The 16,211-nt window shown below is 49.1% G+C and overlaps 1 protein-coding gene across 1 annotated transcript in view; it reads right to left on the bottom strand.

Annotated features, from left to right (window-relative positions):
* Positions 1–16,211, bottom strand: part of LOC124021741 (plexin-B2-like) — an 83,728-nt gene that overhangs the window by 40,188 nt on the left and 27,329 nt on the right. Inside the window, exons 7-13 of the mRNA XM_046336873.1 lie at positions 15,304–15,438; positions 15,075–15,175; positions 13,208–13,334; positions 12,421–12,577; positions 12,131–12,242; positions 2,563–2,674; positions 1,287–1,388 (exon numbers count right to left, since the gene is read on the bottom strand). Coding sequence (XP_046192829.1) covers positions 1,287–1,388; positions 2,563–2,674; positions 12,131–12,242; positions 12,421–12,577; positions 13,208–13,334; positions 15,075–15,175; positions 15,304–15,438 — 846 coding nt within the window. The remainder of the gene's footprint in view (positions 1–1,286; positions 1,389–2,562; positions 2,675–12,130; positions 12,243–12,420; positions 12,578–13,207; positions 13,335–15,074; positions 15,176–15,303; positions 15,439–16,211) is intronic.

Genomic DNA, 16,211 nt, shown 5'->3' on the forward strand with positions numbered 1-16,211 from the left:
CACACAGGACAAGAGACACACACAGGACAGAGAAACACACAGCACAAGAGATACACACAGCACAAGAGATACACACAGGACAAGAGATACACACAGGACAGAGATACACACAGGACAAGAGATACACACAGGACAAGAGACACACACAGGACAGAGAAACACACAGGACAAGAGATACACACAGGACAAGAGAAACACACAGGACAAGAGATACACACAGGACAAGAGAAACACACAGGACAGAGATACACACAGGACAGAGATACACACAGGACAAGAGAAACACAGGACAAGAGATACACACAGGACAAGAGAAACACACAGGACAAGAGATACACACAGGACAAGAGAAACACACAGGACAGAGAAACACACAGGACAAGAGAAACACACAGGACAAGAGATACACACAGGACAAGAGACACACACAGGACAGAGAAACACACAGGACAAGAGATACACACAGCACAAGAGATACACACAGGACAAGAGATACACACAGGACAGAGACACACACAGGACAGAGATACACACAGGACAAGAGAGCATGTATATTAGAATGAGTAGAAGTCAGTCAGGCTGTCAGGCACAACAAACCATATTAGATAAACAGCACTGTACATGATCTAATAGTGAACGAGGAAGAAAAGAGGAACAGCCAAGTTAATCATCAATGATAGACGATGACTAAATAGGTGTCTGAAATGGCACCCTATTCCCTACAGTAAACCCAAAATGGCACCCTATTCCCTACAGTAAACCCAAAATGGCACCCTATTCCCTACAGTAAACCCAAAATGGCACCCTATTCCCTACAGTAAACCCAAAATGGCACCCTATTCCCTACAGTGAAACCAAAATGGCACCCTATTCCCTACAGTGAAACCAAAATGGCACCCTATTCCCTACAGTGAAACCAAAATGGCACCCTATTCCCTACAGTAAACCCAAAATGGCACCCTATTCCCTACAGTAAACCCAAAATGCCACCCTAGTCCCTACAGTGAAACCAAAATGGCACCCTATTCCCTACAGTAAACCCAAAATGGCACCCTATTCCCTACAGTGAAACCAAAATGTCATCCTAGTCCCTACAGTGAAACCAAAACGGCACCTATTCCCTACAGTGAACCCAAAATGGCACCCTATTCCCTATATCGTGCACTCAAATGGCACCCTATTCCCTAAGTAGTGCACTCAAATGGCAGCCTATTACCTAAGTAGTGCACAGTATAGGTAATATGGTGTCATTAGGGACGCAAGCCTAAAAGCTGTGTCTATCTCACCTTGTATATGTCCAGGTTCTTCCCTTGGAAGCTGATGGGGATGAGGTAGCCTACAGGGATGAGATGAGGGTCTGGGTTCTCAAACTGAGGACAGCTATCAGCCTGGAGGGAGAACAGAAGGTAGCTGGTTTAATCAGAGAGACAGACAGACAGACATACATACAGGCAGACACACAGAGAGACACACAGACAGACAGAGACATACAGGCAGACAGAGAGACATACAGGCAGACAGAGAGACATACAGGCAGACAGAGACACACAGACATACAGACACACAGGCAGACAGGCAGAGAGACATACAGACAGACAGAGAGACATACAGACATACAGACATACAGACAGGCAGATAGAGAGACATACAGGCAGACATACAGGCAGACAGACATGCAGACAGACAGACATACAGGCAGACAGACATACAGGCAGTCATACAGGCAGACAGACAGGCAGACAGACATGCAGACAGACATGCAGACAGACAGGCTTACAGGCAGATAGAGAGACATACAGGCAGACATACAGGCAGATACAGAGACATACAGGCAGACATACAGGCAGACAGACATACAGGCAGACAGACATACAGGCAGACACAGACAGACATACAGGCAGACAGACACAGACAGACATACAGGCAGACAGACACAGACAGACATACAGGCAGACAGACATACAGGCAGACAGACATACAGGCAGACAGACATACAGGCAGACAGACATACAGGCAGACAGACATACAGGCAGACAGACATACAGGCAGACAGACATACAGGCAGGCAGGCAGACATACAGGCAGGCAGGCAGACATACAGGCAGGCAGACATACAGGCAGGCAGGCAGACATACAGGCAGGCAGGCAGGCAGGCAGGCAGGCAGGCAGACACACATACAGACAGACAGACATACAGGCAGGCAGACATACAGGCAGACAGGTCGGAGCTTGCCAGTTGCCACCTATAAGCCAGAAAGTCAGTAACAGATACAAGCTGGCTCAATTGCCAGGTAGCAATTGTAAATGAGAACTTGTTCTCAACTTGCCTACCTGGTTAAATAAAGGTGAAATAAAATAAATAAATAAATAAATAAAAGAGACAATAGCTCTTTATCAATTAATCTTCCTTCACTTCCTCACGTCCTCTCTTCTGGCCTGCTTCTCAAAAGGTATTGGACCTTCTTCTTGAGGAGGCGGGGAGAGAGGACACAAGGAGTTGTGGAAAGACAAATGGAGTTTGAGCCAAACTGTGTAGTTCACTGAGACAGGGCTTCCTCCTACTTGTTGGGCTTTGACGATGTGAGCTCCATCTACAGAGACATCTCTGTCACTGCAGGTGTGGTCCTGGGCATTCCACTGGCACTGCCACTCACTGGTCACACATGCTATACACCTGGGGACAATCAACCAATAGAAGGAAGAGACAAGGAGTCAGAGTTTATATAGCCAATGAGAACAGAAATCCTCAAAGGTGTTCCGTGTAAAATGACAGAATAACTGTCAGAAAAGCGTCAATAACGGGGTCTCCATAAAGCAGTGGTCACCTACAGGTCCATCTTCAAGGCATTCCTAGTCCATCACCTTGCACTCCTATTGGTCTTACAGTGCTGCTGGGTAGGCAAAGTGTTCCAACCATTTCATTTGTCTGAAGGGACAAACTCCACGACCAGAGAAAGACCGTCAAGGAATACAGCAAACAGTTGCTGTTTTTATGAGTGAGTTCTTTAAGCTTTTATTCAGGACTGTCAACACTGTTTTTATGAGTGAGTTCTTTAAGCTTTTATTCAGGACTGTCAACACTGTTTTTATGAGTGAGTTCTTTAAGCTTTTATTCAGGACTGTCAACACTGTTTTTATGAGTGAGTTCTTTAAGCTTTTATTCAGGACTGTCAACACTGTTTTTATGAGTGAGTTCTTTAAGCTTTTATTCAGGACTGTCAACACTGTTTTTATGAGTGAGTTCTTTAAGCTTTTATTCAGGACTGTCAACACTGTTTTTATGAGTGAGTTCTTTAAGCTTTTATTCAGGACTGTCAACACTGTTTTTATGAATGAGTTATTTAAGCTTTTATTCAGGACTGTCAACACTGTTTTTATGAGTGAGTTCTTTAAGCTTTTATTCAGGACTGTCAACACTGTTTTTATGAATGAGTTCTTTAAGCTTTTATTCAGGACTGTCAACACTGTTTTTATGAATGAGTTCTTTAAGCTTTTATTCAGGACTGTCAACACTGTTTTTATGAGTGAGTTCTTTAAGCTTTTATTCAGGACTGTCAACACTGTTTTTATGAATGAGTTCTTTAAGCTTTTATTCAGGACTGTCAACACTGTTTTTATGAGTGAGTTCTTTAAGCTTTTATTCAGGACTGTCAACACTGTTTTTATGAGTGAGTTCTTTAAGCTTTTATTCAGGACTGTCAACACTGTTTTTATGAGTGAGTTCTTTAAGCTTTTATTCAATACTGTCAACACTGTTTTTATAAATGAGTTATTTAAGCTTTTATTCAGGACTGTCAACACTGTTTTTATGAGTGAGTTCTTTAAGCTTTTATTCAGGACTGTCAACACTGTTTTTATGCAACACTTTTACAAAAACAAATGTGCTTCTCCCTACTTCCACTCGTGCTGAGTAGCCGTGTATCAACAGGCCTGCTGTTTAATTATCAGCAGCTCGTCACGTCTATTTCAATATCCAGGAATATTTCACTTCTGGTCATAGGAACATCATGAATTAGAGCATCAGGCAGAAATAATGTGGTGCGACTTGAGTTTGGCCATCAGGTGGAAGACGGTGTCCCCTCTCTATTGGTCAGCCTCACCAGAGGAAAGGAGAAAGCAGGGACTATGAGAGGTGGACCCTCTCTATTGGTCAGCCTCACCGGAGGAAAGGAGAAAGCAGGGACTATGAGAGGTGGACCCTCTCTATTGGTCAGCCTCACCGGAGGAAAGGAGAAAGCAGGGACTATGAGAGGTGGACCCTCTCTATTGGTCAGCCTCACCGGAGGAAAGGAGAAAGCAGGGACTATGAGAGGTGGACCCTCTCTATTGGTCAGCCTCACCGGAGGAAAGGAGAAAGCAGGGACTATGAGAGGTGTCCCCTCTCTATTGGTCAGCCTCACCGGAGGAAAGGAGAAAGCAGGGACTATGAGAGGTGGACCCTCTCTATTGGTCAGCCTCACCGGAGGAAAGGAGAAAGCAGGGACTATGAGAGGTGGACCCTCTCTATTGGTCAGCCTCACCGGAGGAAAGGAGAAAGCAGGGACTATGAGAGGTGGACCCTCTCTATTGGTCAGCCTCACCGGAGGAAAGGAGAAAGCAGGGACTATGAGAGGTGGACCCTCTCTATTGGTCAGCCTCACCGGAGGAAAGGAGAAAGCAGGGACTATGAGAGGTGGACCCTCTCTATTGGTCAGCCTCACCGGAGGAAAGGAGAAAGCAGGGACTATGAGAGGTGGACCCTCTCTATTGGTCAGCCTCACCGGAGGAAAGGAGAAAGCAGGGACTATGAGAGGTGGACCCTCTCTATTGGTCAGCCTCACCGGAGGAAAGGAGAAAGCAGGGACTATGAGAGGTGTCCCTTCTCTATTGGTCAGCCTCACCGGAGGAAAGGAGAAAGCAGGGACTATGAGAGGTGTCCCCTCTCTATTGGTCAGCCTCACCAGAGGAAAGGAGAAAGCAGGGACTATGAGAGGTGGACCCTCTCTATTGGTCAGCCTCACCGGAGGAAAGGAGAAAGCAGGGACTATGAGAGGTGGACCCTCTCTATTGGTCAGCCTCACCGGAGGAAAGGAGAAAGCAGGGACTATGAGAGGTGGACCCTCTCTATTGGTCAGCCTCACCGGAGGAAAGGAGAAAGCAGGGACTATGAGAGGTGGACCCTCTCTATTGGTCAGCCTCACCGGAGGAAAGGAGAAAGCAGGGACTATGAGAGGTGGACCCTCTCTATTGGTCAGCCTCACCGGAGGAAAGGAGAAAGCAGGGACTATGAGAGGTGGACCCTCTCTATTGGTCAGCCTCACCGGAGGAAAGGAGAAAGCAGGGACTATGAGAGGTGTCCCCTCTCTATTGGTCAGCCTCACCAGAGGAAAGGAGAAAGCAGGGACTATGAGAGGTGGACCCTCTCTATTGGTCAGCCTCACCGGAGGAAAGGAGAAAGCAGGGACTATGAGAGGTGGACCCTCTCTATTGGTCAGCCTCACCGGAGGAAAGGAGAAAGCAGGGACTATGAGAGGTGGACCCTCTCTATTGGTCAGCCTCACCGGAGGAAAGGAGAAAGCAGGGACTATGAGAGGTGTCCCCTCTCTATTGGTCAGCCTCACCGGAGGAAAGGAGAAAGCAGGGACTATGAGAGGTGGACCCTCTCTATTGGTCAGCCTCACCGGAGGAAAGGAGAAAGCAGGGACTATGAGAGGTGGACCCTCTCTATTGGTCAGCCTCACCGGAGGAAAGGAGAAAGCAGGGACTATGAGAGGTGGACCCTCTCTATTGGTCAGCCTCACCGGAGGAAAGGAGATAGCAGGGACTATGAGAGGTGGACCCTCTCTATTGGTCAGCCTCACCGGAGGAAAGGAGAAAGCAGGGACTATGAGAGGTGGACCCTCTCTATTAGTCAGCCTCACCGGAGGAAAGGAGAAAGCAGGGACTATGAGAGGTGGACCCTCTCTATTGGTCAGCCTCACCGGAGGAAAGGAGAAAGCAGGGACTATGAGAGGTGTCCCCTCTCTATTGGTCAGCCTCACCGGAGGAAAGGAGAAAGCAGGGACTATGAGAGGTGGACCCTCTCTATTGGTCAGCCTCACCGGAGGAAAGGAGAAAGCAGGGACTATGAGAGGTGGACCCTCTCTATTGGTCAGCCTCACCGGAGGAAAGGAGAAAGCAGGGACTATGAGAGGTGGACCCTCTCTATTGGTCAGCCTCACCGGAGGAAAGGAGAAAGCAGGGACTATGAGAGGTGTCCCCTCTCTATTGGTCAGCCTCACCGGAGGAAAGGAGAAAGCAGGGACTATGAGAGGTGGACCCTCTCTATTGGTCAGCCTCACCGGAGGAAAGGAGAAAGCAGGGACTATGAGAGGTGGACCCTCTCTATTGGTCAGCCTCACCGGAGGAAAGGAGAAAGCAGGGACTATGAGAGGTGGACCCTCTCTATTGGTCAGCCTCACCGGAGGAAAGGAGAAAGCAGGGACTATGAGAGGTGGACCCTCTCTATTGGTCAGCCTCACCGGAGGAAAGGAGAAAGCAGGGACTATGAGAGGTGGACCCTCTCTATTGGTCAGCCTCACCGGAGGAAAGGAGAAAGCAGGGACTATGAGAGGTGGACCCTCTCTATTGGTCAGCCTCACCGGAGGAAAGGAGAAAGCAGGGACTATGAGAGGTGGACCCTCTCTATTGGTCAGCCTCACCGGAGGAAAGGAGAAAGCAGGGACTATGAGAGGTGGACCCTCTCTATTAGTCAGCCTCACCGGAGGAAAGGAGAAAGCAGGGACTATGAGAGGTGGACCCTCTCTATTGGTCAGCCTCACCGGAGGAAAGGAGAAAGCAGGGACTATGAGAGGTGTCCCCTCTCTATTGGTCAGCCTCACCGGAGGAAAGGAGAAAGCAGGGACTATGAGAGGTGTCCCCTCTCTATTGGTCAGCCTCACCGGAGGAAAGGAGAAAGCAGGGACTATGAGAGGTGGACCCTCTCTATTGGTCAGCCTCACCGGAGGAAAGGAGAAAGCAGGGACTATGAGAGGTGGACCCTCTCTATTGGTCAGCCTCACCGGAGGAAAGGAGAAAGCAGGGACTATGAGAGGTGTCCCCTCTCTATTGGTCAGCCTCACCGGAGGAAAGGAGAAAGCAGGGACTATGAGAGGTGGACCCTCTCTATTGGTCAGCCTCACCGGAGGAAAGGAGAAAGCAGGGGACTATGAGAGGTGGACCCTCTCTATTGGTCAGCCTCACCGGAGGAAAGGAGAAAGCAGGGACTATGAGAGGTGGACCCTCTCTATTGGTCAGCCTCACCGGAGGAAAGGAGAAAGCAGGGACTATGAGAGGTGTCCCCTCTCTATTGGTCAGCCTCACCGGAGGAAAGGAGAAAGCAGGGACTATGAGAGGTGGACCCTCTCTATTGGTCAGCCTCACCGGAGGAAAGGAGAAAGCAGGGACTATGAGAGGTGGACCCTCTCTATTGGTCAGCCTCACCGGAGGAAAGGAGAAAGCAGGGACTATGAGAGGTGGACCCTCTCTATTGGTCAGCCTCACCGGAGGAAAGGAGAAAGCAGGGACTATGAGAGGTGGACCCTCTCTATTGGTCAGCCTCACCGGAGGAAAGGAGAAAGCAGGGACTATGAGAGGTGGACCCTCTCTATTAGTCAGCCTCACCAGAGGAAAGGAGAAAGCAGGGACTATGAGAGGTGGACCCTCTCTATTGGTCAGCCTCACCGGAGGAAAGGAGAAAGCAGGGACTATGAGAGGTGTCCCCTCTCTATTGGTCAGCCTCACCGGAGGAAAGGAGAAAGCAGGGACTATGAGAGGTGGACCCTCTCTATTGGTCAGCCTCACCGGAGGAAAGGAGAAAGCAGGGACTATGAGAGGTGGACCTCTCTATTGGTCAGCCTCACCGGAGGAAAGGAGAAAGCAGGGACTATGAGAGGTGTCCCTCTCTATTGGTCAGCCTCACCGGAGGAAAGGAGAAAGCAGGGACTATGAGAGGTGGACCCTCTCTATTGGTCAGCCTCACCGGAGGAAAGGAGAAAGCAGGGACTATGAGAGGTGGACCCTCTCTATTGGTCAGCCTCACCGGAGGAAAGGAGAAAGCAGGGACTATGAGAGGTGGACCCTCTCTATTGGTCAGCCTCACCGGAGGAAAGGAGAAAGCAGGGACTATGAGAGGTGGACCCTCTCTATTGGTCAGCCTCACCGGAGGAAAGGAGAAAGCAGGGACTATGAGAGGTGGACCCTCTCTATTGGTCACCTCACCGGAGGAAAGGAGAAAGCAGGGACTATGAGAGGTGGACCCTCTCTATTGGTCAGCCTCACCGGAGGAAAGGAGAAAGCAGGGACTATGAGAGGTGGACCCTCTCTATTGGTCAGCCTCACCGGAGGAAAGGAGAAAGCAGGGACTATGAGAGGTGGACCCTCTCTATTGGTCAGCCTCACCGGAGGAAAGGAGAAAGCAGGGACTATGAGAGGTGGACCCTCTCTATTGGTCAGCCTCACCGGAGGAAAGGAGAAAGCAGGGACTATGAGAGGTGGACCCTCTCTATTGGTCAGCCTCACCGGAGGAAAGGAGAAAGCAGGGACTATGAGAGGTGGACCCTCTCTATTGGTCAGCCTCACCGGAGGAAAGGAGAAAGCAGGGACTATGAGAGGTGGACCCTCTCTATTGGTCAGCCTCACCGGAGGAAAGGAGAAAGCAGGGACTATGAGAGGTGGACCCTCTCTATTGGTCAGCCTCACCGGAGGAAAGGAGAAAGCAGGGACTATGAGAGGTGGACCCTCTCTATTGGTCAGCCTCACCGGAGGAAAGGAGAAAGCAGGGACTATGAGAGGTGGACCCTCTCTATTGGTCAGCCTCACCGGAGGAAAGGAGAAAGCAGGGACTATGAGAGGTGGACCCTCTATTAGTCAGCCTCACCGGAGGAAAGGAGAAAGCAGGGACTATGAGAGGTGGACCCTCTCTATTAGTCAGCCTCACCGGAGGAAAGGAGAAAGCAGGGACTATGAGAGGTGGACCCTCTCTATTAGTCAGCCTCACCGGAGGAAAGGAGAAAGCAGGGACTATGAGAGGTGGACCCTCTCTATTAGTCAGCCTCACCGGAGGAAAGGAGAAAGCAGGGACTATGAGAGGTGGACCCTCTATTAGTCAGCCTCACCGGAGGAAAGGAGAAAGCAGGGACTATGAGAGGTGGACCCTCTATTAGTCAGCCTCACCGGAGGAAAGGAGAAAGCAGGGACTATGAGAGGTGGACCCTCTATTAGTCAGCCTCACCGGAGGAAAGGAGAAAGCAGGGACTATGAGAGGTGGACCCTCTCTATTAGTCAGCCTCACCGGAGGAAAGGAGAAAGCAGGGACTATGAGAGGTGGACCCTCTCTATTGGTCAGCCTCACCGGAGGAAAGGAGAAAGCAGGGACTATGAGAGGTGGACCCTCTCTATTGGTCAGCCTCACCGGAGGAAAGGAGAAAGCAGGGACTATGAGAGGTGGACCCTCTCTATTAGTCAGCCTCACCGGAGGAAAGGAGAAAGCAGGGACTATGAGAGGTGGACCCTCTCTATTGGTCAGCCTCACCGGAGGAAAGGAGAAAGCAGGGACTATGAGAGGTGGACCCTCTCTATTAGTCAGCCTCACCGGAGGAAAGGAGAAAGCAGGGACTATGAGAGGTGGACCCTCTCTATTGGTCAGCCTCACCAGAGGAAAGGAGAAAGCAGGGACTATGAGAGGTGGACCCTCTCTATTGGTCAGCCTCACCAGAGGAAAGGAGAAAGCAGGGACTATGAGAGGTGGACCCTCTCTATTGGTCAGCCTCACCAGAGGAAAGGAGAAAGCAGGGACTATGAGAGGTGGACCCTCTCTTAGTCAGCCTCACCGGAGGAAAGGAGAAAGCAGGGACTATGAGAGGTGGACCCTCTATTAGTCAGCCTCACCGGAGGAAAGGAGAAAGCAGGGACTATGAGAGGTGGACCCTCTCTATTAGTCAGCCTCACCGGAGGAAAGGAGAAAGCAGGGACTATGAGAGGTGGACCCTCTCTATTAGTCAGCCTCACCGGAGGAAAGGAGAAAGCAGGGACTATGAGAGGTGGACCCTCTCTATTAGTCAGCCTCACCGGAGGAAAGGAGAAAGCAGGGACTATGAGAGGTGGACCCTCTATTAGTCAGCCTCACCGGAGGAAAGGAGAAAGCAGGGACTATGAGAGGTGGACCCTCTATTAGTCAGCCTCACCGGAGGAAAGGAGAAAGCAGGGACTATGAGAGGTGGACCCTCTCTATTAGTCAGCCTCACCGGAGGAAAGGAGAAAGCAGGGACTATGAGAGGTGGACCCTCTCTATTGGTCAGCCTCACCGGAGGAAAGGAGAAAGCAGGGACTATGAGAGGTGGACCCTCTCTATTGGTCAGCCTCACCGGAGGAAAGGAGAAAGCAGGGACTATGAGAGGTGGACCCTCTCTATTGGTCAGCCTCACCGGAGGAAAGGAGAAAGCAGGGACTATGAGAGGTGGACCCTCTCTATTGGTCAGCCTCACCAGAGGAAAGGAGAAAGCAGGGACTATGAGAGGTGGACCCTCTCTTAGTCAGCCTCACCGGAGGAAAGGAGAAAGCAGGGACTATGAGAGGTGGACCCTCTATTAGTCAGCCTCACCGGAGGAAAGGAGAAAGCAGGGACTATGAGAGGTGGACCCTCTCTATTAGTCAGCCTCACCGGAGGAAAGGAGAAAGCAGGGACTATGAGAGGTGGACCCTCTCTATTAGTCAGCCTCACCGGAGGAAAGGAGAAAGCAGGGACTATGAGAGGTGGACCCTCTCTATTAGTCAGCCTCACCGGAGGAAAGGAGAAAGCAGGGACTATGAGAGGTGGACCCTCTATTAGTCAGCCTCACCGGAGGAAAGGAGAAAGCAGGGACTATGAGAGGTGGACCCTCTATTAGTCAGCCTCACCGGAGGAAAGGAGAAAGCAGGGACTATGAGAGGTGGACCCTCTCTATTAGTCAGCCTCACCGGAGGAAAGGAGAAAGCAGGGACTATGAGAGGTGGACCCTCTCTATTGGTCAGCCTCACCGGAGGAAAGGAGAAAGCAGGGACTATGAGAGGTGGACCCTCTCTATTGGTCAGCCTCACCGGAGGAAAGGAGAAAGCAGGGACTATGAGAGGTGGACCCTCTCTATTGGTCAGCCTCACCGGAGGAAAGGAGAAAGCAGGGACTATGAGAGGTGGACCCTCTCTATTGGTCAGCCTCACCGGAGGAAAGGAGAAAGCAGGGACTATGAGAGGTGGACCCTCTCTATTGGTCAGCCTCACCGGAGGAAAGGAGAAAGCAGGGACTATGAGAGGTGGACCCTCTCTATTGGTCAGCCTCACCGGAGGAAAGGAGAAAGCAGGGACTATGAGAGGTGGACCCTCTCTATTAGTCAGCCTCACCGGAGGAAAGGAGAAAGCAGGGACTATGAGAGGTGGACCCTCTCTATTGGTCAGCCTCACCGGAGGAAAGGAGAAAGCAGGGACTATGAGAGGTGGACCCTCTATTGGTCAGCCTCACCGGAGGAAAGGAGAAAGCAGGGACTATGAGAGGTGGACCCTCTCTATTAGTCAGCCTCACCGGAGGAAAGGAGAAAGCAGGGACTATGAGAGGTGGACCCTCTCTATTGGTCAGCCTCACCGGAGGAAAGGAGAAAGCAGGGACTATGAGAGGTGGACCCTCTCTATTAGTCAGCCTCACCGGAGGAAAGGAGAAAGCAGGGACTATGAGAGGTGGACCCTCTCTATTAGTCAGCCTCACCGGAGGAAAGACTGACCGCTGAGACTGACCATCAGTCCAGTAAAATAAAAAAGATAATTATTTCAATTTATGCTCAGCTGAGCCTCGCAAATGATACAACTGATCTATTCTGTTATCAAAGCTCGAGTTTTGAAATATAACATGGTCTGAGAAGAACAATAGTCAGGAAGGCATAAAGCCAATATGTTGTGATAATGTATTAGACCTACTGCACAAACCTCCTTCCTACACAACAATTTTTATTAGGTTACTGTTGTATAGGCTTACATTATTAAGTCCTGTTTTTAAAGAATATCTGAGTGGTCGATCTCGGCATGGAAAGTGATCTTTCCTCAGAAAAGGTTGGTGACCAATAAGGGTTTTACTGGCGACACTTACGGCGTGTTCCTGGACTTCCTGCCGGTGGCGGCACAGTTGTAGAACTTGTATTCGCTGGACGTCACCTCGATGCCGTCGTTGACCAGGATCTTCACCTGCACCGTCACAAAGTCTGAACGCAATATGACAGAATGTCAGTTACCACAGTCCGTTGCCTTGTTCGGCAAGACAAAGACAAGTTAGTTAAATAAACAGACTGATATCTCCAGGCTTAAAAACAGTATACAGAACCCATCTACCACCCAAGGAGCTAAGGACCGGGGTTAGGACCAGTATTCAGGAGGACTCACCCTGCTTGTCAGGTGTAGAGGGGATGTTCACAGGGTCGGGGAGGGCACAGATGACCTTCTGGTCCATCATCACAGCTCCACTAGTGTCCGAACCAAACCTGCACTTGATGATGTCAGAAGGGCCGATCTTGGGGAGGGAGGGGATGTAGATTTCAACCTGGACAGGACAAAAACAGAGGTTTTTGAGGAGTGAGAGAGAGAGAGACAGAAACCAAGAGTGAGAGAGAAGCAATAGAATAAACTTCCTCTTGAATACAAAGAGGTCAATTGAGGAAATGCAATTATGTTTCAAGTCACAGGAATGGTTATGTGACAAAAACTCAAGTTCCTGGAGAGAATTGAGATGAAATGAAGTGAAATAAAGGAAGTGACTGATATTCAGGTCTACAGTTTAAAATGTACACAGTTCATTAATCCAGAACTGACCCAGAAAACTAATTTCTGTCTGTGTGTGTGTGTGTGTGTGTGTGTGTGTGTGTGTGTGTGTGTGTGTGTGTGTGTGTGTGTGTGTGTGTGTGTGTGTGTGTGTGTGTGTGTGTGTGTGTGTGTGTGTGTGTGTGTGTGTGTGTGTGTGTGTGTGTGTGTGTGTGTGTGTGTGTGTGTGTGTGTGTGAGAGAGAAATGCACTGGAAGGGCGTAGATCTTAAAGGAATTGACTAGAGTTAAACTCAGGATGAATGAATTCAGAATGAAGCAAACCCAGCACAACAGATGAGGGATCTTTCACACTGGAGAAGACAGCTGGCAATGACAGGGAACGTAGACTTGTACACTCAACCACTCAGTACCTGCTCGGTCTTCCTACAGCTGAGGTTGGGTGGGTTAAAGGCCTGGATCTGAACACACTGCTGGTTGGGGCTCCACAGCCACGTGTTGTCATCCTCAGCCCTGGGACAGTCTCCCTTCCTGGTACACCTGGAGGAGAAGAGATCAGTCACACTCTGGACTACAGCTAACCAGGACTCTGGACTACAGCTAACCAGGAGTCTGGACTACAGCTAACCAGGAGTCTGGACTACAGCTAACCAGGAGTCTGGACTACAGCTAACCAGGACTCTGGACTACAGCTAACCAGGACTCTGGACTACAGCTAACCAGGACTCTGGACTACAGCTAACCAGGAGTCTGGACTACAGCTAACCAGGACTCTGGACTACAGCTAACCAGGACTCTGGACTACAGCTAACCAGGACTCTGGACTACAGCTAACCAGGACTCTGGACTACAGCTAACCAGGACTCTGGACTACAGCTAACCAGGAGTCTGGACTACAGCTAACCAGGACTCTGGACTACAGCTAACCAGGACTCTGGACTACAGCTAACCAGGACTCTGGACTACAGCTAACCAGGACTCTGGACTACAGCTAACCAGGACTCTGGACTACAGCTAACCAGGACACTGGACTACAGCTAACCAGGACTCTGGACTACAGCTAACCAGGACTCTGGACTACAGCTAACCAGGACTCTGTACCTGTATCCAGGCTCAGTTCCTCACTGATAGGAACTCAAGAGAGAAAATAGTCCTGGACCATCTATAACAGGATAAATCAGTACTAAGCTCATAAGACATTTATAAGTTACATTGTATTATTCATTGAAAAGATCAATGAGCAGCAGGAAATATTGCAGCTATAACCAATGTTCCCCCAAAGAATTGTCACTGAGCAAATTTCAAGTCTGCTGACTTCCAGCGCGCGTTACTGTTAACACTGAGGCTGTACCCACTTTAAGTTACCGTTTTAAACAGTGACTATGTAGGCTACTGTGGCTATTTGATCATAATGTAGGCCTACCAGAGTGGCCTACCATCAAAAACATGGAGAACATTAATTGAACACCACACATTTTAACATGGAAATAGCTGTTCTATCATTCAGCCTACAGTAGCAGCCAATGTGTGGTGTTCAATATAAGTCTACATTCCATGAGACTTTTGAAAAAACACGCAGGGCTTGACATGAACCTGTTCATCCACTTGTCCTTCAGACAAGGAGGGTACTGAACATGTTGTGTTGATGCAAAAAGCACTTTTCTAAATAGAATGCATTATTATTCCCATTCCATTATTACAGAGTATCAGACAAATTACGCTACCCTCTGCCTATTGGCTACTTGGCTTATTCAAGCCTGTCTCTAAATACAACATGGCCCCTTTAAGACAAAAAAAAATCTCATCACCTGACTGGCTTTTCAAAGATGTCTAGAAATGTACAGGTTGTGTGCTCTTGTAGGAAGCAATCCCTCCCCTATCGTTGACTACAAATGACCTATAACTGGGATAATAACTCACTAACTAGCAAAGGACATGAACAAATTTGCCACATGTGGCTACATGCAGCTCTGATTGGTTAAGGAGCACCGGTCTGTGTAGAGTACAGCTCAGCCATGCCTGTCCATGTAATACAATCCGACACCGTGCGTCCTGTCTCGGTATGTTGCATTGAAAGCGTGGATTCAATCACAATTCCCACAGTAAAGGGAAACGTTGATAGTGTTAACTAAAAGTCTAGAAAGTTGAGTGAAGTTGAATCTCGTGCTTCTCTGCGCTGGTATTTCTTCTGCGCGGGCTGGTATTTCTTCTGTGCGGCAGCCCGAGAGGAGCTGCACGCTGTTTAGAGGGAACATTGACTATAACTGGGACTGTACTCACTTGCCCTGCAGCACACACCAGCCACAGTAGGGGTCTTTCTGTGCCACACAGGACTGGCAGTCTGTCTTCAGGTGGCAGGCCTGCACTGGCACCTTGGTGATCTGAGCAAAACAAAAACGGCTGATTCAAACATGGCTTTGATATGGTACTAACCTAAATGCATGGAACACCTCACACTGATGAAAATCTACGCTGTGGAATAAAGTTCCACGTTAAGATCACGGCTCACCTTCTTCTCTGTGGTTATGTAGAGGTGTGTGAGGCTGGTGTCAAACAGCAGGTTCTTGTTGACCTTGTCCCCGGTGTTCTCCCCAGGGGCGCGGCCGTACACCTCTGGACTGGTCGACAGGTGCAGCTTCAACACCTACGTTACACGAGCAGAAAGAAGACAGAAGGCAGCCGGGTCGATGCAGAAGACGTTAGTCAACTATTAAGGAAAATACATACAAGTCAGAGCAGCCTATTGAATAACATTCCTGCAGGATGAGTTTCTGTTCAGCAGACGCTCTTATGCAGAGCAACTTGTAGTCAATGCATTTAACCAATTTGTAAGTCGCTCTGGATAAGAGCGTCTGCTAAATGACTTAAATGTAAATGTAAATGTAAACTAAGGTAGGTGAGACCAACCACATATCACAGTCAGTGCATTTAACTAAGGTAGGTGAGACCAACCACATATCACAGTCAGTGCATTTAACTAAGGTAGGTGAGACCAACCACATATCACAGTCAGTGCATTTAACTAAGGTAGGTGAGACCAACCACATATCACAGTCAGTGCATTTAACTAAGGTAGGTGAGACCAACCACATATCACAGTCAGTGCATTTAACTAAGGTAGGTGAGACCAACCACATATCACAGTCAGTGCATTTAACTAAGGTAGGTGAGACCAACCACATATCACAGTCAGAGCATTTAACTAAGGTAGGTGAGACCAACCACATATCACAGTCAGAGCATTTAACTAAGGTAGGTGAGACCAACCACATATCACAGTCAGAGCATTTAACTACGGTAGGTGAGACCAACCACATATCACAGTCAGAGTATTTAACTAAGGTAGGTGAGACCAACCACATATCACAGTCAGTGCATTTAACTACGGTAGGTGAGACCAACCACATATCACAGTCA

The sequence above is a fragment of the Oncorhynchus gorbuscha genome, unplaced genomic scaffold (genome assembly GCF_021184085.1).
Source record: "Oncorhynchus gorbuscha isolate QuinsamMale2020 ecotype Even-year unplaced genomic scaffold, OgorEven_v1.0 Un_scaffold_1193, whole genome shotgun sequence".
NCBI classification, from domain to species: Eukaryota; Metazoa; Chordata; class Actinopteri; order Salmoniformes; family Salmonidae; genus Oncorhynchus; species Oncorhynchus gorbuscha.